This window comes from Falco naumanni, chromosome Z, assembly GCF_017639655.2.
Source record: "Falco naumanni isolate bFalNau1 chromosome Z, bFalNau1.pat, whole genome shotgun sequence".
In the NCBI taxonomy this organism is placed as follows: Eukaryota; Metazoa; Chordata; class Aves; order Falconiformes; family Falconidae; genus Falco; species Falco naumanni.
In genome coordinates, this window is record NC_054080.1 from 9,681,182 (window position 1) to 9,708,446 (window position 27,265).

The following is a 27,265-nucleotide window of genomic DNA, read 5'->3' on the forward strand; positions in this document are numbered from 1 at the left end:
ATCAGCCTCTGTGTAACCGAACAGTCACTAACACCAATATAGAGAAACACAAGAATCAAAATGACAAATGGGCTATCCCGACACCAGGAGCTAAATGGGTTTGTTCAGACACTGGAGTAACGCCTTGCCTATCCCTAAACGTGTTTAACCAATCTCAGTTTTGCGTACAGGTGATTATTGTTCCCCGTCTGATCTATCACACCTCTGAGGAGGTGTTACGCCACTTTGAAGGAGACCTGAACAGACAAAAACGAGAGCCAGTTACAGTGGTAACCCTAGCTACACTGCTGATAGCGGGCGGAGTTGGAGCAGGTACAGGCATAGCCTCCCTAGTAAAAGGTCAGGAATTACAAAGTTTGCAGATGGCTGTAGATGAGGATTTAGCAAAAATAGAACAATCTATCCAAAATTTAGCCACTTCAGTAAAGTCTTTATCAGAAGTAGTGCTGCAAAATAGAAGAGGATTAGATCTATTGTTTTTAAAGGAAGGAGGGTTATGTGTAGCTCTCAATGAAGAATGTTGTTCTTTTGCTGACCATACGGGAGTAGTCCAGGACACCATGTCTGAACTCCGGAAAAGGTTAGATCAACGTAAGAAAGATCGTGAGGTGGGCAGGTCATGGTATGAAAACTGGTTTAATGTTTCACCTTGGCTAACTACTTTGTTGTCTGCTTTAGCAGGACCGCTTATTATATTGATTCTGGGACTTATATTTGGGCCTTGTATATTACGCTATATTTTACACTTTATTAGAGAACGATTTGACATAGCTAAATTACTTATTTTAACTATGAGGTCTAGGGCAAAATATAAGAGTGTATCTATTAATGAGGATGAAGATTGTTGCGAATGCGTTATGCCACGTGAAAATTGTGCCTATTGTAATTGTGAGGTATTACCTTGTGAGTGTTATGATAAATGTTGGGATTGTGGAAAAAGGTTTATTTGCAGTGCCGAGAATGAAAGTAGCATCTAATAAACAATAATAGGATAAAAAGAAAAAGGGGGGATTGTAAGAAACTATGGACTAGGATATTGTTTATTAAGATTTATGTTAAGCATAATGTAAGAAACTATGGACTAGGATATTAAGATTTATGTTAAGCATAATGTAAAGACTAGGCGCCAGATATCCAGGATGCCTCTTGTGAAAAAATAAGATAACCGCCAGATGTCCAGGATGCTGCTTGTAAAAGAGAAGATAACAGCCAGACAGAAACAAGACAGACGACCCCATATAAAGATATATGAGTAAGGGGTTAACACCTCCACTACTTCATAAACACGAAAGTAAAAAGTATAAAAAAGGACTGTTTAAACTGCTCAGGGCGGCAGTTGGCGGAGCGCAGACTCCCCTGCCGTCCAGCGCTGTCTTTGCTCATATTCTACTTGCTATAATTAATAAAATTTTAATTGGATTATGATCAATTGTGGTCTCAATTTATGACACAAATATTTATTTATCTATTTACTTATTTAACTAGGAAGCGTTTGGATGCAACTTTTCAAAAAAATCCCCCAAGGTACTCACCTTTCTAGGTCTGTTACCTTAAGTTTATGTTATGCCGCAGCTCTGTTGTCTCATGGCTCAGCGCCAACTCAGACCCCAAGTTCGACGTATTCCTTGTTTCTGTATTATAGTTTGTGCAAAATAGGAAGCAAGGCAGTAACCCACAAATGCCTCACTCTCCGACTGTCAAAACTTTACACTATACGGTTTAGTATGCAAAGACATCAGCCCTCATTGGTTACATGTTACCCAACTCCTTCATGACTGTACTCAGTTTCCCATTTGTCAAATAATTGTCTCTTTTCTCATGTTAATTAGTCTGTATGCTCTGTCTCAACTTCTTTTGGTTCCGGGGGATTTCTTGAGGAGTCAATGGGTCGGTGGTCGCGATCCCCTCCTGCCGGAGTGACCTTTCCCCTGTTTTTGCTGAGCTCATTGCTTGTGATGGCATCCTGTGAGCTCACGGATCTTGCGGAGCCGCTTCCTTTGTGAAACCCCTTTTTCTTAAACAAAAGGATTTGCCGGTGCTTAACGAGGCGCTCGGCAAGACACACGACCTGCGTGTAACCGGAATTAACCCTGAACCACTCACTCGCTCCAACCGTCTGAAGGTCAAAGCGCCGAGAACACATTCAATTCCATCAACCACCCGAGATCATCAGTGCTGTGTGGATACAGACATCAACCAAGCCGATCAGCTTCCCCGTCCCAGCTGCCCCCACCTTGCTCACAAACCTGCAGCGCGGTTTGCCTAGCTCGTCCCAGCAGCTGCGGGGCGGTGGGGGGAGGCGGGGTGGGACGGCGCCGGGGAAGCTTTGCTTTTCCCTTCAGGAACTCAGATGTTAAATCACCCGGAAGCCTTGGAGCTGTATTACCGGGCTGGTCTGTTGCTCCTAGGCATGGCAGGCCGTTATATTGTGATTTGCAACGTGGGGACTGTAGCTTTTTCGGCATTTCCCAGCGGAGGCAGCTCTGCCGGGGGGGGGGGAGGGGTGGAAGCCCAGCAGCCGCGCAGGTCTCGCAGCTGCTTCGGGGGTACAAACCGACTGTAAAGCGATGGGTAAAGCGGGAACCCTGCCAGTCCGGTGGCATTTGAAAATGTTTTGACGTTTTTCTATAAAGATGGGCTGAGATGAAGGTATCAAACGTAAAATACTAAACTGTTCCTTTAAACGTGCATTAACTAAAATATTACCTCAGCCTCAGTTGGAGCAGGGTCTGCACGGTTTATGTGTTTCTGCACATTTTACGGATGTGTTACGTACGTTACAGAAGTTTGCACAGGCCGTGTTTATACCCACAGAGCACGCCGCGGGATCACGGGCCGGCGGCTGCCGGTGTGGTCCCCCCTTGCGAGGGCCAGGACGGCCGCCGCGGCCATTAGCTGAGACCCCTCGCCCGCTGGCAAGCCCCGGCGGGACACCCCACCCGCGGCCCTGTGCGGCCCGTGGCGAGGCGGCATCTTCCCCCGCGGCCGCCGGCAGCCCCCCGCCGTGCGGCTGAAGGCGCTGGGACAAACGCCTCCAGGGCACCATGGCAACGGCGGCCGCGCCGAGCCGGTGCGGGCGGCTGGGGAGCGCCCGTACAGGCTGAGAGCGAAATGGCCGCCGGAAAAGGCGGTGCCGCCTCGGCCGCTGGCGGCTGCGGCTTCCGGTGTCCCGGAGCGCGGCGGCGGCGGCGGCGGCCCCGGCGAAGGCGAAAGCTGGTTGTAGGGCGCCGGTGAGGGTCTGTGGGGCCGCCGCGCAGGGACCGGTGCTTGGGGAAGGCCGCGCCGCGAGGTGAGGGTGCGGGGGGATCGCGGGGGGCGGGGGCGGGGTCGGAGACGCTGTACGGCCGTGGAGGAAGGGATGGGTCGGGGGTGCCGCGGGGAGCGGCGACAGCTGCGGGGCTGCCCCGAGCTGGGCGCGAGGCGGCGGCGCGCGCAGGGCTGTCGGTGCCGGCGGAGCAGTGCTGGCGTGCCCGGGGGTGCTGCGGAGGGGTGCCCGCCTGCGGGGACAGGAGGTGTGCAGTGGTGTGGGAGGGCCTCGGCTGTGCGTGGGGTCAGTGCCAGGAACGTGCGGATCCCCGCTGGGCGCGGGAGGCGGGGGCGGGTGTTACGGCACGTCGGCGAGTGTGTGTGGGCAGAGGCGACGTGGGTCCCTGAGGCGTGCTTGGGGAGGGGGTTTCGCGCTCCGCGTGGAGAGGAGTCTCTGGTGGGCGATGCGGAGCTTGATGCAGTGCCGCTGGGGGAGGTCTCTGGGTTCTGAATGGATAGCCACAACAGGTTTTTGCAGAGCCGCAAGGGTCTGTGGATTACACGAACAAAAAATGGAGGTGTGGAGAGTGGCTTTTATGTGTGGGAAGCTGGTGGGCTTTGAAAGCTTCCTGGGCTAGAGGTGCCACGAGTGTGTGAAAGAGCTCGAACGCGGTCAGTAGGCATGGGCTATACATGAATGGCTAAATATTGGGCTTGGGGGAGTTTACTTTCCTTATTTAGGTGGTTAAAGGTGATCAGAGTAGATGACTTTTGGCCAGTGGTATGTGTGGGCAGTGCCAGGTGAAGGTGTATTTTGGTCTCGGTGTAAGAGGATTTTAACCATGAGAGAGGGATTAAGATGAAGCTGGGTCGGCGGTAAGGGAGGACAGGTCAGTCTTTGTTAGTGTGATCTGTTTGGGGAACGAAGAAGGTGAATAGAATAGCCTAGGACTGAGGGTTAGGCAGAGTTCCTGAAGGAAGGAGAGGGTCTGTGATCATGAAAACTTTGTAGGTCAGGTCCTGGAGTACAGTATGTGAGGAAGTGAGTAATGGGGAGAGGGGAGCTAGAGCGGTGAGGGATGGTGTTGGGAGGCAATGAAAGAAATAGCTGTGGCCAAAAAAATGCAAAAGGCAGTAGTCGGCGTTGTCCTGCTGGACTGCCAGGGAGCAGATGTTTTTAGTGACAGCCATCGTGTGTCCATCCCATCCCCCCCACCAACAGCCTAGTCATTCTAGCTAAAATCAGTGCCTACTGAATTCCATTGCTAAAAGGAGGAAAATGGCTAAGTGGAAGTTGTTTTTATTTAGATTAGAGATGTATTTAATATTTACATTAAAAGACAGGTTATAGGAACGCTGTATGTGCTGTTACAGTAACTCATTTAGAAGCACTAAATGTTTCTATTATTTTTGTATTATTTTACATATGGTGAAGGGCAATGCCAAGCTAAAATGCTTGTTAAATTGGAAGATTTGGCAAAGCAGTGTACCAGTTTAATCTTAAAAATAAGTAGCCTTATTACTTTCAGCAGAACTGGTCAAGTAAAGCAAATACCTAAGAACTGGCAGGTTCAGTTTGTAACCCTTACTTTAACTGTAAATGCTATTGTAGATTTAAACGGAACAATACAAATCTCACTGGTATCATCCATGTTTCATTTACTTGTGGGTATCGTGTAGTTTAGAAGTAGAAAGAGATCTGTATATTGAGTTGGCACAGCATCAGTGAATATGTGAGAAGAACGGTGCTTACACCTAATGAAGATCTAATTGGTTTCATTTTCCATTAATTGCTTGCTGTATTTGTTTTGGAAACCCTTTAAGAAGATACTTGTTATTTTGCTAAATAATAATTTAGGAAACAGCAAGAAATACTGTTTAAACACAAAAATCTGTTTTAATGCTGAAGGTCATCAAGTACTGGGATATGTTGCCCAGGGATACTGGTGCGTTTCTATCTCTGGAGAGACTCAAAAGCTGACTGGGCAAGGTGGTTGACCCTGCTTTAATCAGGGGCACCGAGCAGATGATCTCCAGACATTTTTTCTAGCCTCAACTATTCTGTGATTCTGTAACTGGTAGTTCAGAGCTTCTCAGATTGAAGACTGTTTATCCCCAAGTCAATGCAAACATGTCTGTGGCTCTCCTGATACACAGGAAAACTCTTCAAATGGGTCTTCACAAACTTTGGCTTGGAATTGCTGCTCAGTTCTGTAGCATTTGTAAGATCTCTATGTAAGCTCTTACAGGGCACATCTTCAGGGTGTTGCTGCCCTTGGCTTTAAATCACTCTGAATGTTGATATAAAAAGAATGGTTTGGTTGGTATGAAGTGAACTGCTGCTGCATATACCCAGTCTCAGTTGCCCATTAAAGTCTAACATAGGTAATTTTTGTTAATGCAGAGAGATGAAAAAAGCAGAGACTGAACCTTCTTGAAGATTTTTTTTCCAAAGAGCCTAATAAGATACAGTGCTTCCATTTCAGCATCCCATGAATGTGTTGTTTGCAGTGCTAATCCTGGTGGTGTCTTTTAAAACTTCGTGTTTGACCAGTATTTTCCAAACCCTTTTGAGGTATATGGTCTCTACTGTGTTTGACCTATTGTTACCATGATGGATCAGTATGTTAAAAACTCTAAATTGAGTTGATTGTGTAGGTGTGTGTTTGCTGTTTTTTTTTTAATGGTGTTCTTTAATGTTCAGGAAGAACTTAGAAAAGGTGAGAGTCTATATGCTTCAGCCACCATGTCTGGAATTGGCAATAAACGGACTGCTGGAGAGCCTGGCCCTTCTGCACCTCCAGAAAAGAAGGCAGGGGTTGAAGATTCAGGGACTACAGTGGAGACTATTAAGCTTGGTGGTGTTTCTTCAACGGTATGTCTTTCTTGCACACCCCCACTCAACCTCTTGTTTTTTTTTGTCTGGAAACAAAAATGTCTCTCTGCCTTCTGTATGAGCCCAGTGATCTGGCTTGTGTGCAATGTGCCCTGACTTGTGCCCCTGCACAGGAGGAGATGGACATCCGGACCCTACAGACCAAGAACCGTAAACTAGCAGAGATGCTGGACCAGCGGCAAGCTATTGAAGATGAGCTACGGGAGCACATTGAGAAACTGGAGCGTCGGCAGGCCACTGATGATGCCTCTCTGCTGATTATCAATCGATACTGGAATCAGGTTAGTAACACACTTTGTTGTTTTATAGACACTTAGCTCTTGTATCTTCTTCTGTTCCACTGCTCTCCTATTATTTACATCCATTCTTTGTCTTGTCTGGTCTTGCCCGATGCATCATTCAGTTTGATGAAAATATCCGCATCATCCTGAAACGCTTTGACCTGGACCAAGGTCTTGGAGATCTTTTATCGGAAAGAAAAGCGCTTGTGGTACCAGAACCTGAACCAGACTCGGACAGTAATCAGGAGCGCAAAGATGAGAGGGAACGAGGTGAGACACCTGGCTGGGGATGGTGGAGAAGATGCATTTCAGCTGTGGACAATGTTGATGTCCCTTTCTAAAGGGTGACAAAGGCTCTCTGATTGTGAAGAATGGTGATATGTTGTCTGCCAGAGAAAATTCACTTTTTTGCACCTCTTTCTGTTCCCAGGTGAAGGACTGGAGCCAGCATTCTCCTTCCTAGCCACTCTAGCCAGCAGCACTAGTGAGGAGATAGAATCTCAGCTGCAGGAGCGTGTAGAGTCCTCCCGCCGTGCTGTTGCCCAGATTGTGACAATGTATGACAAGCTGCAGGAGAAAGTGGATGTGCTATCCCATAAGCTGAATAGCGGAGGTATGACCACGGTGGTTGATCGCTGTCTGATACTCAAGATTCCTCATCTATCCCCAGCTCAGACAAGATTCTGCATTGGAAGCATTAAGGCGTAGTCTTCCTTGTGCCCATTTATTTTCCGAAATAAATGGGTTTAGCTTTCCAAACTCTTGATAACCAAAACCTCTAATAAAGACTAGTACTGTACACTTAGAAGTGTATTATAACTGCCTCTAAATTTGAATGCTGAGAACTTGGTCCAATGTGTTGGGCTGAAGAAAGGCTTGTTTCTTCAAGGTGTGTGTTCATGCATTTGGGAAGTTACAGATTATAATTGAACCTTATCACCCAGCTGTCCTCAGCCATTGTGTAAAAGGCTTCATGCCTACAAGTGGAGAAGTGAAATCAGTATTGCAAACTGATGTTGGGCTCTTTCTCACTTGCAGTTTAGTAAAAGGTGTAGGTATAACCAGCCTTTCAGTTGCCACTTAGTTTCGAGCAAAATAGTAGCCATTTACTGGCTTGGTGTGCCCAATGTAGCTTTCAGTTCTGAACAACAAAGCATGGTTCTGCAGAAGAAAGCCAAATGACTAGCTTCTGAAATTTAATGAAGATTCAATTTACAATCAGACGACTTTCTGAAAAACTTTGTTAGTTTAAGGTTAGAATTTTAATCTTTTCAATGAAAATTTAGATAGAATATCAACTCATGCTTGGTTTGTCTTCTGTTCGGTGTTCTGTGTGCCCTGATCAAGGTGCTCTGACAAGTCTAGCATTAGTGTAGCAAAGAATTACTGTCTTTAGTTGGCTGTAGTTTAAGTTTAAACTTGGCATTGTGTGCCAAGCATTGGCACTGTGCATCATGAGCCGGTATTCAGTTGCTGTAATTGCCATTTGGTATGTTAGCTCAAGCCACCTTTTGTAGCAGGTTTGCGCATGAGTTTGATCTGCATTAGGGTGTCACTGGGTTACAAGGGCATGTTCTGTGTTGCTGATACTGACACAATTGAAATGATTTCTGACATTAGGGGATGGTAACTGACAATCAGAAATGCGTAATATGTTAAACTACAGAGCCTTTTGCTTAGTGAATGCAAGTCAAAGCTCTGTGTGGCTGGAGATCAGACCCTTGGGAACCACCTGCTGGAGAAATACAGTAAGCAGAAGAGAAACCCAGAAATTCCCTTTGCTGTGTTCTTTTTTCTTCCTTTGCTGAATTAAACTTGAAGAATTAAAGGCAGTCTTCCTTGATTTCCATTCATTTCCTTTTCTTGTGCACTTTTCAGATATTTCATTGATGGAAGAAGCAGTTCTGGAGCTTAATACCTACCTCTCACATGAAAATGGACGGCTGCAGGAGCTGGCTGATGTTCTTCAGGAGAAGCACCGAATCATGTCTCAGGAGGTATAAAGAGGAGAGAGAAAGAAATCTGCTTTGGGGTCCTGCTTAGAATGATTTGCAGTTGCTGTAGTTTGGAAGGCAAGTTATTGCCTTGCAGAGGGACAGGAACAATGTGGATTGAATGTTATGGAAAGGGTTGTTGTAGAGAGCTATGTAGATTTTTTGTGTGATTCAGATGGATTTGCTTGTTATATCACTGAATGAAAAAGTATAACTAAACGAGTGATTCAAATGTAATTTTAAGAGGAAACAGAGCAGAGGAAGTGGTAAGGTGATGCTAAGGTGGCTTTGTAAACATTTGAGACACTTGATGTGACTTCCCGGACATTTCAAATTCTTTACTTTTTTTGCATCATGTATGAAAGTGTAATGACACTAATTACAAATTGATTCCTCTTATTAAGGGATTCATCTTATTTGCAGTATTTGTTTCAGGGGTTTCAGTTCCTCTGAAAACTCTGTTAATGCTGGCCTTGCCTAGTGTTAGATCGCCAAGCACTTCAGTGGTCTGTAAAGTAGATAAGGAGTGAAAAGCCTTTGAAGAAGCTGAAGTGGCTGCCTCTGTACTCAGCCAGATTTCAGTTTTGTCTTATTTTCATTACTGAGCTGGGATTTAGACTGTAAAATTCAGGACAGTTCAATGAGTGGTCTGTTGACACAGCAAAAGATGGGAGTAAAGCACATGAATCCAGGGTATTAATCAAATAAGATTAAAATTTATACTGAGCAATCTCAGAAAATGTTGATTCTGTTCAATATGCTGGCTGAAACACTCTTGATTGCAGTTCTCCAAGCTGCAAGAGAGAGTGGAGACAGCAGAATCTCGGGTGTCTGTTCTGGAGACTATGATTGATGACCTTCAGTGGGATATTGACAAGATACGCAAGAGGGAGCAGAGGCTCAACCGGCACTTAGCAGATATTCTGGAACGAGTAAGCACCATCTTTTTTGCTGGGAAACCAGAGGAATTGATGTAGTTTTGAGATATGTGACATCATCTAATGGTACTTTGCTGTGAGATCTGAGAATCTGTAGTGTACCTTCTTTGGTCTTGAACATGCAGCAGTCTTGGCGTATAATTAAGTATTGATGAAATCTGTTACCTTTTTTTACAGGTAAATTCCAAAGGGTACAAGGTGTATGGAGCTGGGAGCAGCCTCTATGGTGGCACTATCACCATTAATGCCCGCAAGGTAATGACACTGGAATGGTTGTAGGCACGGGGAAGAATAAGGTCAAGGAGAGCTTTATGCGTAGGGCCATAGATTGGAACAAAATTTAGATACCTCCTCTGCCACAAATCTGTGTGACTCTGGGCAAACCATTTTGTCTGTGTACAGGTTTCCTACTTATGAAATGGACATGATAGAAGTAGACTGTCTTGCTTGGTAATGCTAGTTGAAGTACATAATTTCTCTTACTGTATAAATGGTGACTTAATTAGTACCCTCAGTAGATATGTTAACAATAGGATTTACAAGCAGTTTATCCCCAACAGTTTGAGGAGATGAATGCAGAGCTGGAAGAGAATAAAGAGCTTGCTGGGAATCGCCTCAGTGAGTTGGAGGAACTACGCCAGGATCTCGAGGAAGTAACAACACAGAATGAAAAACTCAAGGTGAGACATCTGTCCCTATTTGAGGATGAAGGTGTTCTGTGTGGTTGATTACCCTCAGTCTTGCTGTACTGTTCTCTCTGGAAAACTACATTAGTGCTGTTCTGTTCTACACTTGCTCTTTAGCTGGGTTCCATTTTGTACAAGGTACTGTAAGTTATGTGACACACACTGGTGGTTCAGTGCATTGATGACACCACGTGGTCATCGATGGACATTGTAACGGTTTATTTCGTGTTTTCCCTTCTGATCTATTAAGTACATTTTAATGATGTCTAGTAAAAACTAATTTCACCTCTTTGGAAATATTGACTGTTCTCCACTTTTCCCCCGTCCTGTGCAAGTGGAACTAGAGAACTGAAAAAATTGTGGAACTTGTGTAGGAGAGCTAGACTTAAATCTTTCCCAGTGTGGTAGAATTGATAGATAGGAAACAGCATATGAGTTTCTTATGACTTAAAAGTGGTAACACAAAAAGTTGTGACTTTATAGTAGATAAGTATATGATCTAGAGAATAATCTAAATTTTATCTTAGTGATCAATAGATCTGTTAGCCTGTTACAAGAAATGTCTGAGCTGATAACCTAAGTTACAGAGGTGAGGTTCCAGAAACAGTCTTGAGGTGCCTCTAAATTATCTTTATCCGTATAAGTTTGTTTAGAGAGAAACACCATGTGGCTTACAACTTTCTTTATCTCTTACAGTTAAGCTGTATGTGTGTTTATATGTGTCTGTTTCACTGCTAGTAGTCACAATCATTTGCTAACCTTTTCTTGTTGGGAAAATTCAGATTCTGTACTTCCGCTTTCTCTTATTTATCTTGCTTTCAGTTGTTATGTCTCTTACTGGTAGAAAGCTAACATAATGCCTACTTACATATGTATGTGAGGAAGTGAGTAATGGGGAGAGGGGAGCTAGAGCGGTGAGGGATGGTGTTGGGAGGCAATGAAAGAAATAGCTGTGGCCAAAAAAATGCAAAAGGCAGTAGTCGGCGTTGTCCTGCTGGACTGCCAGGGAGCAGATGTTTTTAGTGACAGCCATCGTGTGTCCATCCCATCCCCCCCACCAACAGCCTAGTCATTCTAGCTAAAATCAGTGCCTACTGAATTCCATTGCTAAAAGGAGGAAAATGGCTAAGTGGAAGTTGTTTTTATTTAGTTTAGAGATGTATTTAATATTTACATTAAAAGACAGGTTACAGGAACGCTGTATGTGCTGTTACAGTAACTCATTTAGAAGCACTAAATGTTTCTATTATTTTTGTATTATTTTACATATGGTGAAGGGCAATGCCAAGCTAAAATGCTTGTTAAATTGGAAGATTTGGCAAAGCAGTGTACCAGTTTAATCTTAAAAATAAGTAGCCTTATTACTTTCAGCAGAACTGACAAGTAAAGCAAATACCTAAGGGTTACAAACTGAACCTGCCAGTTCTTACTTTCTTTTTTCTATTATTTGTCTTCCTTTTGATTGTTATGTCTGTTTCTGATGGAAAGCTAACATAATGCCTACTTGCACATGCATTTTCTCTAGCTTTCGTCATACTTCTCTGTATGTCCATCTATCGATTTAAGTGATCATGGTTTTACAGTAAATCAATTTAAAAGGTATGTCATGTTTTCCAAGCTCATACCTTTGAGAGAAGATATTGCTGAACCTGAGAATCAAAACCTTTCATTATGTGACTATGGAAGAGAAACAGCCTAGTGCATGTAGAGAAAGCACAGACTTTTAAAATTGGATACTGAAGCATATCACTTGCATCTACTTCACAGCAGTGCTATTAAAGTTCTGCTTTGGCTTTGATTGTGACAGCTTGATTCACTGTGCTTCTACCTTGGAAAACAGATCCTGAAAACAAGGAGCTGATTTTTCTTTCTGTGGCATTTTCTTGTGTCCTGCCTAGGTTGAGCTGCGACGAGCAGTAGAAGAGGCTGTGAAGGAGACCCCAGAATATCGCTGCATGCAGTCCCAATTTTCTGTTTTGTATAATGAGAGTCTCCAGCTGAAAGCACATCTTGATGAGGCTCGCACTCTGCTTCATGGCACCCGCACCACACACCAGCGTCAGGTGGAACTAATTGAGGTAGCACCTCTGCTTCATCAGACTAGAGAACATTGTCATCCCATTGAGTATCACTGCTGGGTCTGGGTAGCTCTGGGATTGGTCAGGAAATCTATCTTCCTGGCAATAATTCATCTGTTCTGGTACCTCATGTTGATGAGGTGAGAGAGATACTCCAGGGTCACAGCACCAAGTTCTGTCCTCTTCTTACTCCTCAGAGAGATGAGGTCAGTCTTCACAAGAAGCTACGCACAGAGGTGATACAGCTGGAGGACACCCTGGCACAAGTCCGCAAAGAATATGAGATGTTGAGGATAGAGTTTGAACAGACGCTTGCTGCCAATGAACAAGCAGGTATAGAGTTTTTCTGCTGTGCTTAAAAACGAACACCCCTGACCCCCCACACCCCACCATTGCCTGTTAGAGGCTGCATTGCAGTAAAACACCTAGTTTGATTCTTTGATATTGTTAAATACTTGTTCTGGCAGGTGTCTGTCTCAAAACCCAAAGCTTTTCAAGTATTTTATGGTAGGGCAGTTCCATGTGATCTGACTTCATTTTAGACGCTGCAAAATACATACATTTTGCTAATAATTTGGTTTATGACAGACTGGATTAATTTACATGTCTGGAATGACAGCCTGGATAGGAAACCAATAATTTTCAAATTTAATCAGAGGAAATAAAGAAGTTATTTTTAAAGTAGCATTCAGATCATAGAGATTTTTTTGTAGCATGACACGCTTCCCTTGGGAATGTGGGAAAAAAAGTCATGTTAAGTGGAAATAAGGAATGGGAATTTGCAATAACTTAATGGTTGCATGTAAAACTGGCATGTGTTTTATTTGTCTGTTGTGTGGCAGAATGATAACAGTCTTATTTTGGTTCTTTGTCAATGTCACTTACCTTGTTCTCCATCTCTGTGAAAGTCCTCACAGATGGTTGGCAGAAGTATGGTTTGTTACAGTTGTGTTTCTGGTTTTGTAGGCCCAATTAATCGGGAGATGCGTCATCTCATCAGCAGCCTCCAAAATCACAACCACCAGCTGAAGGGAGAGGTGTTAAGATACAAGCGCAAACTGAGAGAGGCCCAATCTGACTTGAGCAAGGTACCAGAGCAGGAAATGCCGGAAAATAGCAGAAAGTGCTTAAGAGAAGGAGGAATGCTGTCATCTGTGCCTACAATATCAGCCTTTCTGATATGGCAGGCAGGATGCAATGTAATTTTCAATGGAGCTCTACAGTCAACAGCTTCCACTTACCAAATGAATGGTCTTCCTTTGTAGCTGTATAGTGCTGCATGAAAAGCAACAGCAATTACGGAAGGGGCATGCAAGCATATTACTGGAAGGTGAGGGAAGCAGGGGATAAGGTAGATTTCTGGCTAAGAACTTAATGGTTTGTTTTCTTCTGTGTCGTCTTCCTCTGTATTCCACAACAGATCCGCTCTCGAAGTGGTAGTTCTCTCTTACAGTCCCAGTCCAGCACTGAAGACACAAAGGAGGAACCTCCAGAGATCAAGCAAGAACCTGATGATCCTTCTGCCCAAATCTCTGTCCCAAAGGCTGCTTCTGAAGATGTTAATGAAATTAAGGCCAGGCGAGATGAAGAGGAACGGGAGCGAGAGAGGCGTGAGAGGGAGAGGGAACGAGAGAAGGAAAAAGAGAAGGAGAGAGAGCGAGAGAAAGAGAAGGAAAAGGAAAAGGAACGAGAGCGGGAGAAGCAGAAACAGAAGGAATCTGAGAAGGAGAGAGAGTCCAAAGAGAAGGAGAAAGGGAAGCATGAAGATGGAAGAAAGAAGGAGGCTGAAGTGATCAAGCAGCTGAAGGCTGAGCTCAAGTAAGAGTTACTGTGCCTCCCTTTCCTGCTTCAGTAGTGCCCAGACCGGTGTGTTTGCGTGAGATGACTTAGAGCTCAGTCTTAGCAGATTACCTTTGCTGAAGTGAAGTGAGAGATTTCTGGCACCCTGTGTATCTTAATTGTGGTTTGGACAATATAGTAACATTTCTCCTACAACAGCCTAAAGCATGAATTACCGAACCAGATACTCCATGGTGTGGGTCAAGCAATCTTTATTTCTTGCTGTTGTAACAATTGGGTAAAGCGTTACAGCAGCAGGGCATGGTAGTCCTCCCTGTCCTGGATCAGTACCAAAGCAATAGCGGATAGTTTGTTGCTTACTATTAGAGTAAGTTTCCTCCCCACCCCAGTTCTGTTAGCTTTTCAACCCATGTCAACTTGTTTCTCTTCAGCCTCCAGCTTGTACTCCTTGGCTATTTTATACTACTGGAGTAAGATGAGCCAAGGATGGCTCCATATGCATATCATGTCGGAGACATGGCTCTCGTGCTAGGTATGTGACAGCATAGCTTTCCTGTTGTGTTCTCACAGTTGTCTACCTCCCTGTCTTCAGGAAGGCCCAGGAGAGCCAGAAGGAGATGAAGCTGTTGCTAGATATGTACCGCTCTGCCCCCAAAGAGCAGAGAGACAAAGTGCAGCTGATGGCAGCTGAGAAGAAGGCAAAAGCTGAGGTAAATCCTATTTCTCTTCCCTTTTTCTCTTTAGCCTGTTACTTAAAACTTCTTTTTGGATACACTGCACCTGAACCGTGTTGTTTCTGTCTTTTGAACTCAAGATTGTCCCTTTTTTCATCTTTGTCACTTAGAAGAGAGATCAGAATGGTCTGGAGATGAACAGGGAGGTTTTGGGATGCCCTGGTTTGAGAAGGGATGATCCCTTTGCCCAGGCTGAGGGACATGGCTCCAGCTTTCTCAGCTGCAGGTTTAACCCGTAGTGAAGCTGAGCACATGTCATGGAGACATACACACAGAGAGGACACTGACATGGCCAGCCAGGCTGCCACAGGCAAGGTGCTGCCTTCAACAGCATGTGCATATAGGACTCATAAAATGCAAGCATAGACAGACAAGTCCTCTTCCTCTTACTCATCTGGCAGAGATAGAATGTCAGTAGCACAGGCACATGCACAACAGTCTAGGTGCACAAGTACACACACATTTGCAGATCCCTCCAGTACCAGCACGGCCCCTCTGCCTGGTACCCCTGTGATCCCGGGTCTCTTACCTTCTTTTCGTATACGTCTCATCTGTAGCTAGCACTTAATGCGCCACACATACACATGGTGTAGAGAGTTGGATTACACAGAAATAGTTAAAATACTTGATAAGAAGATACCAGAAGATGGAACAGGCTGTGGTGATCATGCTCAGGGCTGAGTCAGACAAGTGTGTAGTGACAGCATACGTTTCACACATGACTGGCTCCTTTTATACCCTCCTCTGTGTAGCCTGAATTTGTTCATCCTTGCTCTCCCCCTGCATGTCCCTCCCTGGTTTGTACAGCTCTGTCAATCAGCCCTTCTAGTCCAGGATCCACCCCTGGTTTACAGTCTTATCAGTTGCAAAGTCCAGACTGATCTTGCTGGAAGCGGTGCCTGTAGTTTTTTGATAGCCTGTCAGCTGTTGTGACTGGGAAGGTTTGTTTCTTGTCTTTGCTCCCTGTTTGTTTTGTCAGGTCTGTGTCTCTGTATCCTTCTCCACATCGTCCCGTTTGCGGTTGATAGGGCCCACTGATTTGAAGAATCAGCCACCAATATTCGAGTGAGCAGAGGTTATCTTTATTCGGCAGCGCTGGCTGCATGGGGGATCGCTCCACCAAAGTCGTGCACCCCAAGGGAACCTTTCAGCCCCCTCTTTATACAAGTCACTCATGTCTTTTCATTAACTTTCCGGGAAATCATTTACATATTCATTACAATTCCGGGAACTCATTTACATATCTCGATAAACTAGTGACAGTGATTTAAGTCCTTGTCTTTGCCACATTATATAAACAACAGGAACTTAGGACCAGATAGCCTTTTTAAAGATGACAAATCCAAGGACTTAGCGATTAGTACATCCGTCGTGTTAGCAATAAGGGTCCTTGGATGTCTCCCAACTTTTAGATAAACGTAAGTACATCATCCTATAGATAATTGGTACATCATTCATCATTCACCACAGTCAGATAAGTGTGCTGGAATAAACATTCTAACACCCTCCCATGCTCTCATCAATTAGTGTTACTTGACCAGGCTTGGTTCTCATTACTGCTTTCCGTATCATTTGTCTGTCAGGTTTGTGTCTCTGTATTTTGTTTATGGCTTCCTCCTTTTCTTATTATCTCTTTTTGTATTGAAAAAGGTCCTTGAGCAAATGCTCTTAAAGGAGCACATAATCTCTCTGTCCGCATACACATACAACTGCAAGAGACTGCTCTTGATACAAGATGCTATAGAATTTTCAAAGGGTCTGAAATCGAGATCTTGGGCTTACAACGCATTGTAGTGGTCCGTCTCCATTAATACACTGTTCTGTCAAAATGAGGTGTGTTTTCTTTTCCCATGGTTTGAAGGCGGTTTCTGCAGATTTTAGAGATTGTGGGGAAACAGGTTCTTAACAATGTTCAGGCCACGTCAGGTTTAGTGTCATTTTTGTTTTGTCCTTGCTGTAGCTGGAAGAACTGAGGCAGAGGGTGAAAGAACTGGAAGACAAGGAGAAAAAGGAGAGTAAAAAGATGGCTGATGAGGATGCCCTCCGCAAGATCCGAGCAGTGGAAGAACAAATTGAGTATTTACAGAAGAAACTAGCCATGGCTAAGCAGGTGAGAAGTTTCTGACAAGTTCTGTCTTGGTTGGAGCACCTGAGAAGGAACTGCCTTTAGGTTACAGCCAGGAAGATAACCTGAGAGAGGGAATTTCTGTCTCTCTGTGTGCTGGAGATGCAAGTTTTGTCCCTTTTTATCAAAGGGGGAAAAAACCTAACCAGCAAAAAACCTAGCAACAATCAAAAGAATGCCACAACATCAGGGTGTCAAACCTTATGGTGCGGGGTGGTGAGGAATGTTTAATCATTTGTGGCCCAGGTGAAGAGTGCAGAGGAGAGAAGGCTGGATCAGCTGTCACAGTTTCACCCTGGCTGAATTCCAAATGCACACCAAAGCCAGTTTATCACTCTCCTCAACTGGACAGGGGAGGGAAAATATAACAAAGGGCTTGTGGGTTGAGATAAGGATAGGGAGATCATTTAGCAGTTACCGTCATAGGCAAAACAGACACAGCTTGGGAAAAATTAGTTTAGTTTATTACCATTCAAATCAGAAAAACACCTTCCCCCCACTCCTCTTTTCTTCCACCTGTGCTTATTTTAATTCCCGATTTCTCTACCTCCTCCCCCTGAGTGGCACAGGGGAACGGGGAGCGGGAGTTATGGTCAGTGCATCATGTATCGTTTCTGCTGGTCCTTCTTCCTCACACTCTTCCCCTGCTCCAGCATAGTGTACCTCCCATGGGATACAGTTCTCCACGAACTTCTCCAACCTGCGTCCTTCTCATGGGCTGCAGTTCTTTGCAAACTGCTCTAGCGTGGGTCCCTTCCACAGGGGTGCAGTCCCTCAGAAACAGGCTTCTCCAGCCCACAGGGTCACAAGTCCTGCCAGCAAATCTGCATCAGTGTGGGCTTCCCACAGGATCACAGCCTCCTTTGGGCATACCCCTGCTCCAGTGTGGGGACCTCCCATGGGCTGGAGGTGGATATGTGCTCCACCACTAACCTCCATAGGCTGTAGGGGGACAGCCTGCCTCACCAGGGTCTTCAGCCATGGGTTGTAGGGCAATCTCGGCTCCAGCACTTGGAGCACCTTCTCCTCCTTCAATTACCTTTGTATTTGCAGAGTTCTTTCTCACATGTTTTTCAGTCCTTCTCTCTGGCTGTCACTGCACAGCAGTTTGTTCCCCTTTATTACATATGTTATGCCAGAGTTGCTATCACCCTTGCTGCTGGACTCATGGCCAGCAGCAGTTTTTTCTTGGAGCTGGCTGGCATTGGCTCCATTGGACATGGGGGAAGCTTCTGGCATCTTCTTACAGAAGCCACGCCTGTAGCCTCCCCCCTGCCCCGTTACCAAAACCTTGCCATGCAAACCCACTACATCAGCTTTTAGAGGAGGAGGCTACAATTTCTTTTTAGAAGTATTACCTGCACAGTTCATATAGTTAATACATGTGCATGGTACTGTGACATATGTTATTCCATAAAAAGGGCTTGATCTAATGATAAGAGAGCAGGACTACAGCAGGGGAGGGCAAGCCAGTGACTTAACATATACCTGTTTAGAATTCAGATTATTTTCCTTATAGTACAGAACCATTCTGTCTTGTTGCTTACTCCTTTAATGTTGAAGTGGCTGAAGTGAGTTTAAGGGGCTTGGCAATCTGTTAGTTGGAAGCTGTCAAGTTGTCCACATGTAGAATTCTTAATCTAGTGTATGTTAACAGCTATTTAGCTAGCTGCCTGAAGTTGGGAGTTGGTTTCTGCCCAGTTCTGGCAGCAACTGTGTCACAGCTGATTTTGCCAGCAGACAAGCTACAGTCTGTGAATGTTTGTGGAGATCACCATTTCTTTTCTTCACCCTCTAATTCAGGGCATTTCTGCTGTGGTGTAGACTTCTGGGGAGCACTTTTTTCTGCTTGCTGGGAAGATACTGTTCTCTGATACTGAGACATCTTCCTTCATCTGATCTAGATTTGGTGTCTCTGAGTAAAATGTTCAGGGTTGTTGTAGGGGATGCAGGATACAGTTCTTCTAGAGCCTATGATCCTTTTCCAGGAGGAGGAGGCCCTGCTGTCGGAAATGGATGTCACAGGGCAAGCCTTTGAAGACATGCAGGAACAGAACATCCGCTTGATGCAGCAGCTACGGGAGAAGGATGATGCCAACTTCAAGCTGATGTCGGAACGCATCAAATCCAACCAGATCCACAAGCTGCTGAAAGAGGAGAAGGAGGAGCTGGCAGACCAAGTTTTGACGCTGAAGACACAGGTAACCTGGGAGGAGAGAGGACAACAGAACTGATGGGGGAAGGTGGAGATGTGGGTTAACTCTTGATAGGCTGCTAAGCTCCACACAGCTGCTTACTCACTCCCCCAGAGCAGGATGGGGGTGAGAATCGGAAGGACAAAAGTGAGAAAACTGGTGGGTTGGAGTGAAGATGGTTCAGTAGTTAAAGGAATGCTCTGTGCGCAAGCAAAGCAAAACGAGGAATTCATTCGCTACTTCCCATGGCAGGCAGGTATTCAGCCATCTCTAGGAAAACACATAATTGTTACTTGGGAAGACAAATGCTGTAACTCTGAACATCCCCCCACTTCCTTCTTTCCACCAGTTTTTATTGCTGAGCAAAGCGTCATATGGTACAGAATATCCCTTTGGTCGGTTTGGGTCAGCTGTCCTGGCTGTGTCCCCTCCCAGCTTCTTGTGTGCTCACAGTCTAGCTGCTGGCAGGCAGCATAAGATGTGGAAGGTCTTGATGCTGTGCAAGTACTGTTCAGCAATAGCTAAAACAGTAGTGTGTTACTGACACCGCTTTGATCCCAAATCCAAAGTACAGCACCATGTAAGCTGCTATGAAGAGAACTAACTGTATCCCTGCCAAAATCATTACAGGAGGAAATGCTCCCTTAATCCCTTATGCTGCATCAGACTTCAAAGGGACCTGTTTTAGTAAGAAACAGACTGCTGTATAACGTGACCTACAGGTTTATTGCTATGGAAAGCAGGAGGGGGAGGGAAAGTGAGAAGTCATTTTCCTGTTGTAATGGTGTTCTACCATATCCCACCATCCTTGGAACCAAGGTGGAACTGTGCACACTGCCTTGCAGAAATCCTCTAAGCCACCTTCCAAAAAAAAACCACCTTTTTGTTGCAAATATTTGACCGCTAGGTTTTGAAGTGTTCACTGAGAGGTCTGGACACAGCTTTTAGACTGCTAATGTGTCTTTTCAGGGAGAAAAAGGCAAGTGGAGACGTAACCTTGGTAATGGGGAGGTGGGGATAGTTTTAGCATGCAGCTTTAACGACACCTTTGAAGACCTGCAGAGCATGCATTTCAGTCCTTTTTCACCTTCTTTCTCCCTTTCCAAGGTGGATGCCCAGCTGCAGGTTGTACGTAAGCTAGAGGAGAAGGAACACTTACTGCAAAGCAGCATTGGAACAGGCGAGAAAGAGCTAGGTCTCCGAACACAGGCCCTGGAAATGAATAAACGCAAGGTGAGAGATTGCTTGATTTCCTCTTGGATTGTAAGATGGAATTCTTGTCTCGTGGGAAGCATAGAAGGTATTCACTGGTATTATGGAACCTGATATTCCCTGGTGTTGGACTACTGTACCAGAAGGCTTAAGGAGTCCTGAAGAGAGTTCTTACTAAAGTATTGTAGACTGATATTTCCTTTGGTAAGGAGGAGGAGGAGGTCATAGGCATTTCTGTGAAAAGTCTGATTAGGGAGCTCAAGTAAGGTGCCTTCAAAAGGAAAGTTATTATGAAAGAAGAGGCAGCAGCCAGATGAAGTTAACTGGAGTCAAAGCTTTTATAGGAAGGATGGGGCAAGTAAAAGGAAAATATGTCTGGGGAGTGTTCAGACCTTTAACAAATATCTAAGATCAATCGGCTGGTTATGAGTAAAATAAGACTAAGTCTCATGGTTGATACTGCCGTTGTTATTAAATCTTCAGTAGAAACGGAGGTGTGTCATTAAAATGGAAAGGAAGGCATAAGTACCACTATGAAGAGGAGATGATGGGAATTCAGCACAATCAATTGTGCTTAATATCACAAGCTGTGGTATTGATGGAACTAACAGATTCATTGATGCAGGGACAGTTAGAAAGTGGTAGGAGAACTGGTGAACAGAGAAAATGATTAAAAAATACTTTCACTTCTTCTAGTTCACCTGTAGAACTGTCTCTGAATGATGTAGTAGAGAAAATTTAGAAGGTGGAAGGCTGAAAATAGTCGAACAAGAGAATTGTGTGGTTAGGGTTTTTCTAGGTGACGTGCATTGTAGTGTGACAGAGGTTGGCTCTACGGAAGAGGAACGTTGAGTCTAAATGGTGAGAACTTTAAAAAGAAGATATTTTGCTGCTGAAATAATGTTTGGGGAGTAATTCCAGTTACTCTGTTTGAAAGTACTATCATTAGACTGAAAAAATCTCTAGCTGTTTGAAAATTATTTTGTGAGCAGTCTTGGATTGCCAGGCAGAGGGACTAGAAATCACGAGAGCTCTTTTTCCATGTTTTATACTTATGTACTGGTTTTCTTTTTCAGGCCATGGATGCAGCCCAGCTTGCAGATGATCTGAAAGCCCAGCTAGAGCTGGCTCAGAAGAAGTTACATGATTTCCAAGATGAGATTGTAGAAAACAGAGTAACTAGAGAGAAAGAGATGTTCAACTTCAAAAGGGCTGAGGTATATACTTCATGCACAGTGCTTCTGTATCTTACCTGCTTCGGTGTCTGTCTCATTGTAGATTGAGCTTGGAGTGGGTTTCAACTGTGCTACTTTTTTTGGGGTCCAGTTTCGCTTTGATTTTAGCTTCCTCAGGTCTTGGCTCTTTCAGATTTTGTCCACTGATGACTGACGATACATGTAGCACCAGAGGATAATGTCATCTGTTGTGAATCTGTTGGACTGTCAGGGTTGAAAGTGTGGGTGGAGTGACTTAGCCAGGTTCACTGTTGGCCAGATGCTAGTTCTCTTTGGTCCCTGAAGAAGCTGTGACAGAGAATATGCTGCTCATGTACTTGGTCTCTTGTTTTTATGCAGGAAGATATATCTAGGTTGCGCAGGAAGCTGGAGACAACCAAGAAGCCTGACATGGTTCCCAACTGTGATGAGATACTGATGGAAGAAATCAAGGATTACAAAGTGAGTAGCTGTCTCAATCAACTTGTCTCTTTAACTTTGCTTTAGGCAAAAGGCTGTGTAGTCATGTTGTCAGTATTTGACATCTTTTTGTCTGTACTCTGGCACTGTAGCCCTATCTTGCATTGAAGAAAACACTTTCTTTTTACCAGGAATGGAAGGACTTTCAGCTTCAGTCATCTTTTAACATACCCAGTGCAATGCAGTGAGCCCTCACTGTAATGTTTCTGTCTTGCAGGCCCGGCTGACCTGCCCATGCTGTAACATGCGCAAAAAGGATGCTGTGCTCACAAAGTGCTTTCATGTCTTCTGTTTTGAGTGCGTGAAAACACGCTATGACACCCGGCAGCGTAAGTGCCCCAAATGCAATGCTGCTTTTGGTGCCAATGATTTTCATAGGATCTACATTGGTTGATTCTTTCCACTGGAGTGATGGAAAGTTGCCACTTAGGCTGGCCACCCAACCCCCCTCACTTTCTGTGATTGTCACCTTTGGGACAGTCAGTGCTTCTTTCTGTTGATCTGCAGTCTCTTCTGGGAAGTATGGTTAGGGTACAGAAAGAAATGGATTTTGGGTCTTGTTCCTTTCTTGTCCCTTTTATTTTTGCCCTCAGTTTTTGTGGATTCTTTGTGCCTGAGAGGAGATTTCCCATCCATCACTTTAACACTGCCAAGTTGGAAACATCTAACTGAAGTCCTGCCTTCATGGGCTAAAAGCTGTCTGTGGTGCAGCAGAGATGAGACCTTGGGGCTTGCTTTGGATGTTAATTATTAAATCCAGTCAAGATATGGTAGTATTTCTGAGAATGAAGTTTCCTAGTTAACAGGCCAAATAATGAACAAACGGGTAAACTTCAGCAGACTTCAGTGCAGTGACTCCTTAGACATATATCTTCCAGAGTCACGGCAAGAATCCGTGAAGGCTGATGCATTAGAAAAACATTGTCCCTACCCCCAAAAGCAAACACACATCTTAGTATCCAGGGGAGGAGAAAGAGAAGATGTTGGAGAATCTTTGAAAATAGCATTCCACTGATGAACCCTGGTTGATGTGGTTATCTTCCCCTAGGCTGAGGCATTGCTGTCCTTGTCCTTAGTTTCCAGAAGAGAGTTTTTAGAGTTTACTTAGTTGCAAGTTTTCATCTTTCAATGCACAAAATCTAATGAAAGCTGTTGTCTGGGTTATTTTTCTGTTGCTTTTTTTTCTCCTGATGGTGGTATCTGTCTGTGCCGCTGTCTTTTGTCTAGTTATTGGAAACATTTTTCACAAGTTTTAAGCTTCTAAAATAGGTTAATTTCTTCCTTCCTTTGCTTTCAAAAAATGGTTAATTAAAACAACCTTTATCCTTTTGGCTGTATCTTCACCACCTTACTCCTGACACAACAGAAGGGCCAAGATGCTCAGTTATTTGCAGTCATTTTGTCATGGCTGCTGGGAATTTTGTGAAAGAATATGGTACAGGTTATAGTCTCTATGCTTCCTTTAGTGCAAAGCTATATTTGAAGTCTGCTTCTAAAAATCAAAATGTGAACTCATTTATTTACAACATGCCTTCACAGGGCATAGTGGTTTTTTTCTGTAAACTTAATTTTCTTGGAAGGTGCAACAGTCAGAGGTTTGTCTCATCTGTGTCCCTTCCTTGAATCACAGAATCTGTATTACCTTCCTGTATTCAGTGTAGGAAATAAACAATAGCAAAGTGAAAGTGAATAATCACACACTGTTTTATAGTATGCATTATTATTTTTATCTTTCTGAAAACATTCAGAACATATAAATGAAAACTTACAAATTATAAATCCTGAAAAGTGAGAAGGAACACATGGTGCTATCTTTGTAAGGGGAGGCTGGGATGCTGAGGATCTGTGGTGTGGCTTTAGGTTTGTTACAACATGTGTAGAAGAAATGAAAGCAGAGCTGCCTCAGCTTTCCCTGGAAATTGCTCCCTGGATTACAGTTTCTGACGTCAAGTTGGAGAAAAAAGTGTAATAGGAATACTTGTGCTGATGGTAGACTTTGTGGCACAAATGCTTGTTCATCAAAACTAGGACCTGGATCACCAGCAAAAATTGTCTCCACCTTCAAACAGCTTTGCTGTAACAGCAGACTTTTACAGCTGGGAGCAACAATCTGAATTAAACAGCCCTTTAGAGAGGTGCAAAGCCCCTTTACCCTTTCCTAGTCATTAGGTTGCATCACCTTTCTGCTGAAAATCAAGCCTGAAGCGCTTGTGTGTGTAATGGCAGTGCTGGGTTCACTCTGGTCGTGGTAGGAAACAAACACTTGAAATAGTCTGGTTTTTTTTTACAGATGAGGTTTGGAAACTGCTGTTTTCCGTCACCGAGAAAAAATTATTTTCTTATTTTAAGATAATCTATTTTAAGCTCAGGAAGTCCTTGAAGGTCATTTTGGAAGTGACTGAATTTTTGTCTGTGTTTGTCATTTGTACACTGAGGAACAGTGAAAAATTTTAGATGGTCTGTTTTGACTAGCCAGAATGAGTGGAAATAGTTAAATGTTTACCAAGACTAGAAGTATTTTGGGGTAAAAGAAGGGGTGACGTGTTCTTTATAAAAAATCTGTCTAAATTCAATGTCTGAGCCAGAGTAATGAAGTGTAAACAAAGAAAAAGCCTCATCTACAGTCTCCAGGGCATCTCCTTGTCATAGAAAATCCTTCCTTGTGCTTATGCCACGTGCAGGCATTGACATATATGTGATACTCCCCATCCCATAAAAAGCTACAACAGTCTTTTTTTTCTGTCTCCTATGGGATCTGGCTGGTGCAGTAGTTGAGTAAAAAATAGCATGCCAAAATATATCTCTTTTTTTGGGGCAACAGTAACTTGGACCTTCTTTGTAAAGACTTCCAGTTGGTGCTGCAGTGATTTGGAGCAACCTCTGTTCTGCACTTGATCTGGGAGTAGACCCCAAGGCACCCACCAGAGATAGAGATTTTTGCTTAACATTACTAAGTGGCTGACATTTTTTCATTTGGTTTTTTTTTTTTTTTTTTAAATGAAGATTGATTTGTTGAAAGATTATGTGTTTGGGTTGGAACACTGAAGTAAACCGTATGCTTTTGTTTTAAAAAAATAATTTTTTCTGGGCTTATGCATGTGGAGATAAGAATGTAACAAACTGTTAATAAACACACTGATAAAACTGGGCTGAAATATTTCTTTCATAGTCTTTGCTCTTTTCATTATTATGAGACAGTGTTTCAGATGTTCTAACCAAACGATAGTGGAGGTTGTGAGGTAATGGATGCTATACAAATAAAAAGCTCTTCCTAAAAAGCTGATCATCTATATGAGGGAGGGAGGGTGGGTAAGGGAAGGCAACAAAAACAACTTGGGTGACTTGCCTGTAGTCATCTAGCTTGGTAGCAGCAAGGAAAGAAGGAACATCCTAGGTCTTTCAAACCTATCTGATGTGCAGGGCTCTGGATCCCACTTTCCTGTTTCATGTCCCCATTATGTCTTTCCTATGTTACTGACATGAAAGAAGCAGATATGCTTGCTGCCCAAAAGCAGAGGCCAAGGGCTGAGCAGGGAACAAAGTATGAACTCCTCCTGTTAAGGCTAATTAGTCTGGGTATCATTTCTGTCAGCTTTTAGTGGTCCATGCAGAGCTTTATTTGCAAGTGTTTTTCAAAGGCCTTCTATGCACCTGTAAACTTTTCCAAACCCCAAAATACACCTTCAGATATGCCTGTAGCCTTTAAACCATGCCTGGTGAGAGCATCACCCTGGCAATAGTCATGCAGGTGGCTGGGAGATACAGGGAGTGTAAAAATAACTTTAATGACCTATCTGGGACATCAGGGTTAATTCTGGTAGTGTTACAAATGTTCTTTTCCTCTCTAATAAAGGATGTGTTGGGGAATGTTGTTTAAAAATTCATAGAAATCCTGTTTAAATAACACAGTCAGTTGGGTTGATGCAGTATTTATTCAGATGCTGAACAGCTTACCCTTCCTTCCCCTCGACTCATCATCCAGGTGGGAGGGAGCTCCGCTCAGTACATTTTTTCTGAAACCACAACTCTCATTCTCCTTCACAGTGAGCCCTGGTCCACAGGGAGGCTTTAAGTGACTCCCGTTGACTTTAGTGAGAACTTTGTGTCAGAATAAATCATGGACCAGAGCCACTTTATGTCACTTCAGCTGCGAGAAAGAACCTTATTGTCAGCTTAAGACTGAGAATATTAAGGGAGTAGTTTCACATTGGTAAATACTGATTTACAGTTACTGCCATCCCTCCCTTCCCCTCATCCTTGCTCTGTGCCACTGTGAACCCATCTTCTCACATCTGCCAGTGCAGCTGTTTGCATGGCTTCTCTCTGGGTGGGGAGTGGAGGCCGAACCTGGGCTCAGAAGCAGAGGTGGTGGTTTGGTTTTTGCCAAGTTATTTTTAAGGTGGGTGAGTTCTTTTATCACAGGCATAGAGCAGCCACATCTGCATTTGTGCTGACAGAGCTGAGGTTAATGGTGTGTACTGGGATTGCCACCAAGAATTTGTCTTGTGAAACCACAGCCTTGTGCCAGGAGGGAAGGGAATGCCAACACAGAACCAGCACCTGGCATAATGAGCCTTAGTGTGAACAGAAACTAGACCCGTAGATACCACAACAACAACACACCAACAACAGACATGCCTCCAATGAGCAGTTTAAATTTCCTTCCTTTTTTTTTTTTTTTTTCCTTTTCCTTTTCTTGAATTAATGCACAGAAAGAGCTAAAAAAAGTGGGAACCTCGCTGTACTGTCAAGTGGAGGAGCCAGGAGCTCTCACTGTTTGGATGCTCCTTGTTTCTCCAGTACCTTGGGAATGGCTGATGTTTGCCAGGACAATGAGAAACTTGTTACGAAAGGAGGAGGACTCGGGAGGGTGGCAGTGGCTGTGGGCTGCTGCTATTCTGCTCTCAGGAAGAGCACATTGCCTGCTTTATTTCTGCAGCCCTTTCTGGCATTACAAAAGTGTGTTACAAATTTTACAGAGGAAGGGGAGAAAGGAAGAAAAAGGGAAGGGGCCCAGGTATGCTGGCCTAGGGCTCTGCAGTCCTGTTTGTCCTCTGATACTCTTCCAGCTCCGATTTCCTGTCCATGGCAAGTTGCAGCTCCTGCTTGATGATTTCAATCTGCTTCTCCAGCTCTGTAAGCTCTTGCATCACTGAGGTCCTAGCAATATTGAGGGACTCTGCTTTCCCGTTGGTTGTTAAAGAAGCCGGAGACTCTCTCCTCACCTGTGCCAGAGGGATGTCTTGGTGCTGCCGGACTGTCACCTCATTTTGCCCATCATCAGTGCAGATATATTTTTTCCGGTGACAGTTGCCCAGATTGGCTGTGTTCCACACAGCATGCTGGCTGTTCCCTATGTGGGACCTGAACAGAGATGTGAGAGTTA

General features: G+C 44.1%; 2 protein-coding genes across 4 annotated transcripts in view; one reads left to right on the forward strand and one right to left on the reverse strand.

The window, feature by feature from the left end:
- Positions 1-3,158: 3,158 nt before the first annotated feature.
- RNF20 (ring finger protein 20) lies at positions 3,159-25,027 on the forward strand. 2 transcript variants are annotated; one of them, XM_040579489.1, is made up of 21 exons: positions 3,159-3,289; positions 5,651-5,712; positions 5,951-6,121; positions 6,256-6,423; positions 6,546-6,693; positions 6,854-7,036; positions 8,302-8,420; positions 9,203-9,349; positions 9,533-9,610; positions 9,916-10,035; positions 11,940-12,119; positions 12,317-12,452; positions 13,086-13,207; positions 13,540-13,937; positions 14,512-14,629; positions 16,614-16,763; positions 18,767-18,979; positions 20,081-20,206; positions 21,262-21,402; positions 21,760-21,861; positions 22,097-25,027. In XM_040579489.1, the coding sequence occupies exons 3-21, from the start codon at positions 5,993-5,995 to the stop codon at positions 22,271-22,273; spliced, it is 2,955 nt and encodes a 984-aa protein (XP_040435423.1). In that variant the 5' UTR covers positions 3,159-3,289; positions 5,651-5,712; positions 5,951-5,992; the 3' UTR covers positions 22,274-25,027. The 2 variants fall into 2 exon arrangements, with proteins under 2 accessions (XP_040435423.1, XP_040435424.1); XM_040579490.1 differs by lacking the exon at positions 5,651-5,712.
- Positions 24,949-27,265, reverse strand: part of GRIN3A (glutamate ionotropic receptor NMDA type subunit 3A) — a 72,276-nt gene continuing 69,959 nt past the window's right edge. For both annotated transcript variants that reach the window (XM_040579488.1, XM_040579487.1), the window contains one exon: positions 24,949-27,243. In XM_040579488.1, the coding sequence (XP_040435422.1) occupies positions 26,907-27,243 (337 nt within the window). In that variant the 3' untranslated portion in view covers positions 24,949-26,906. The remainder of the gene's footprint in view (positions 27,244-27,265) is intronic.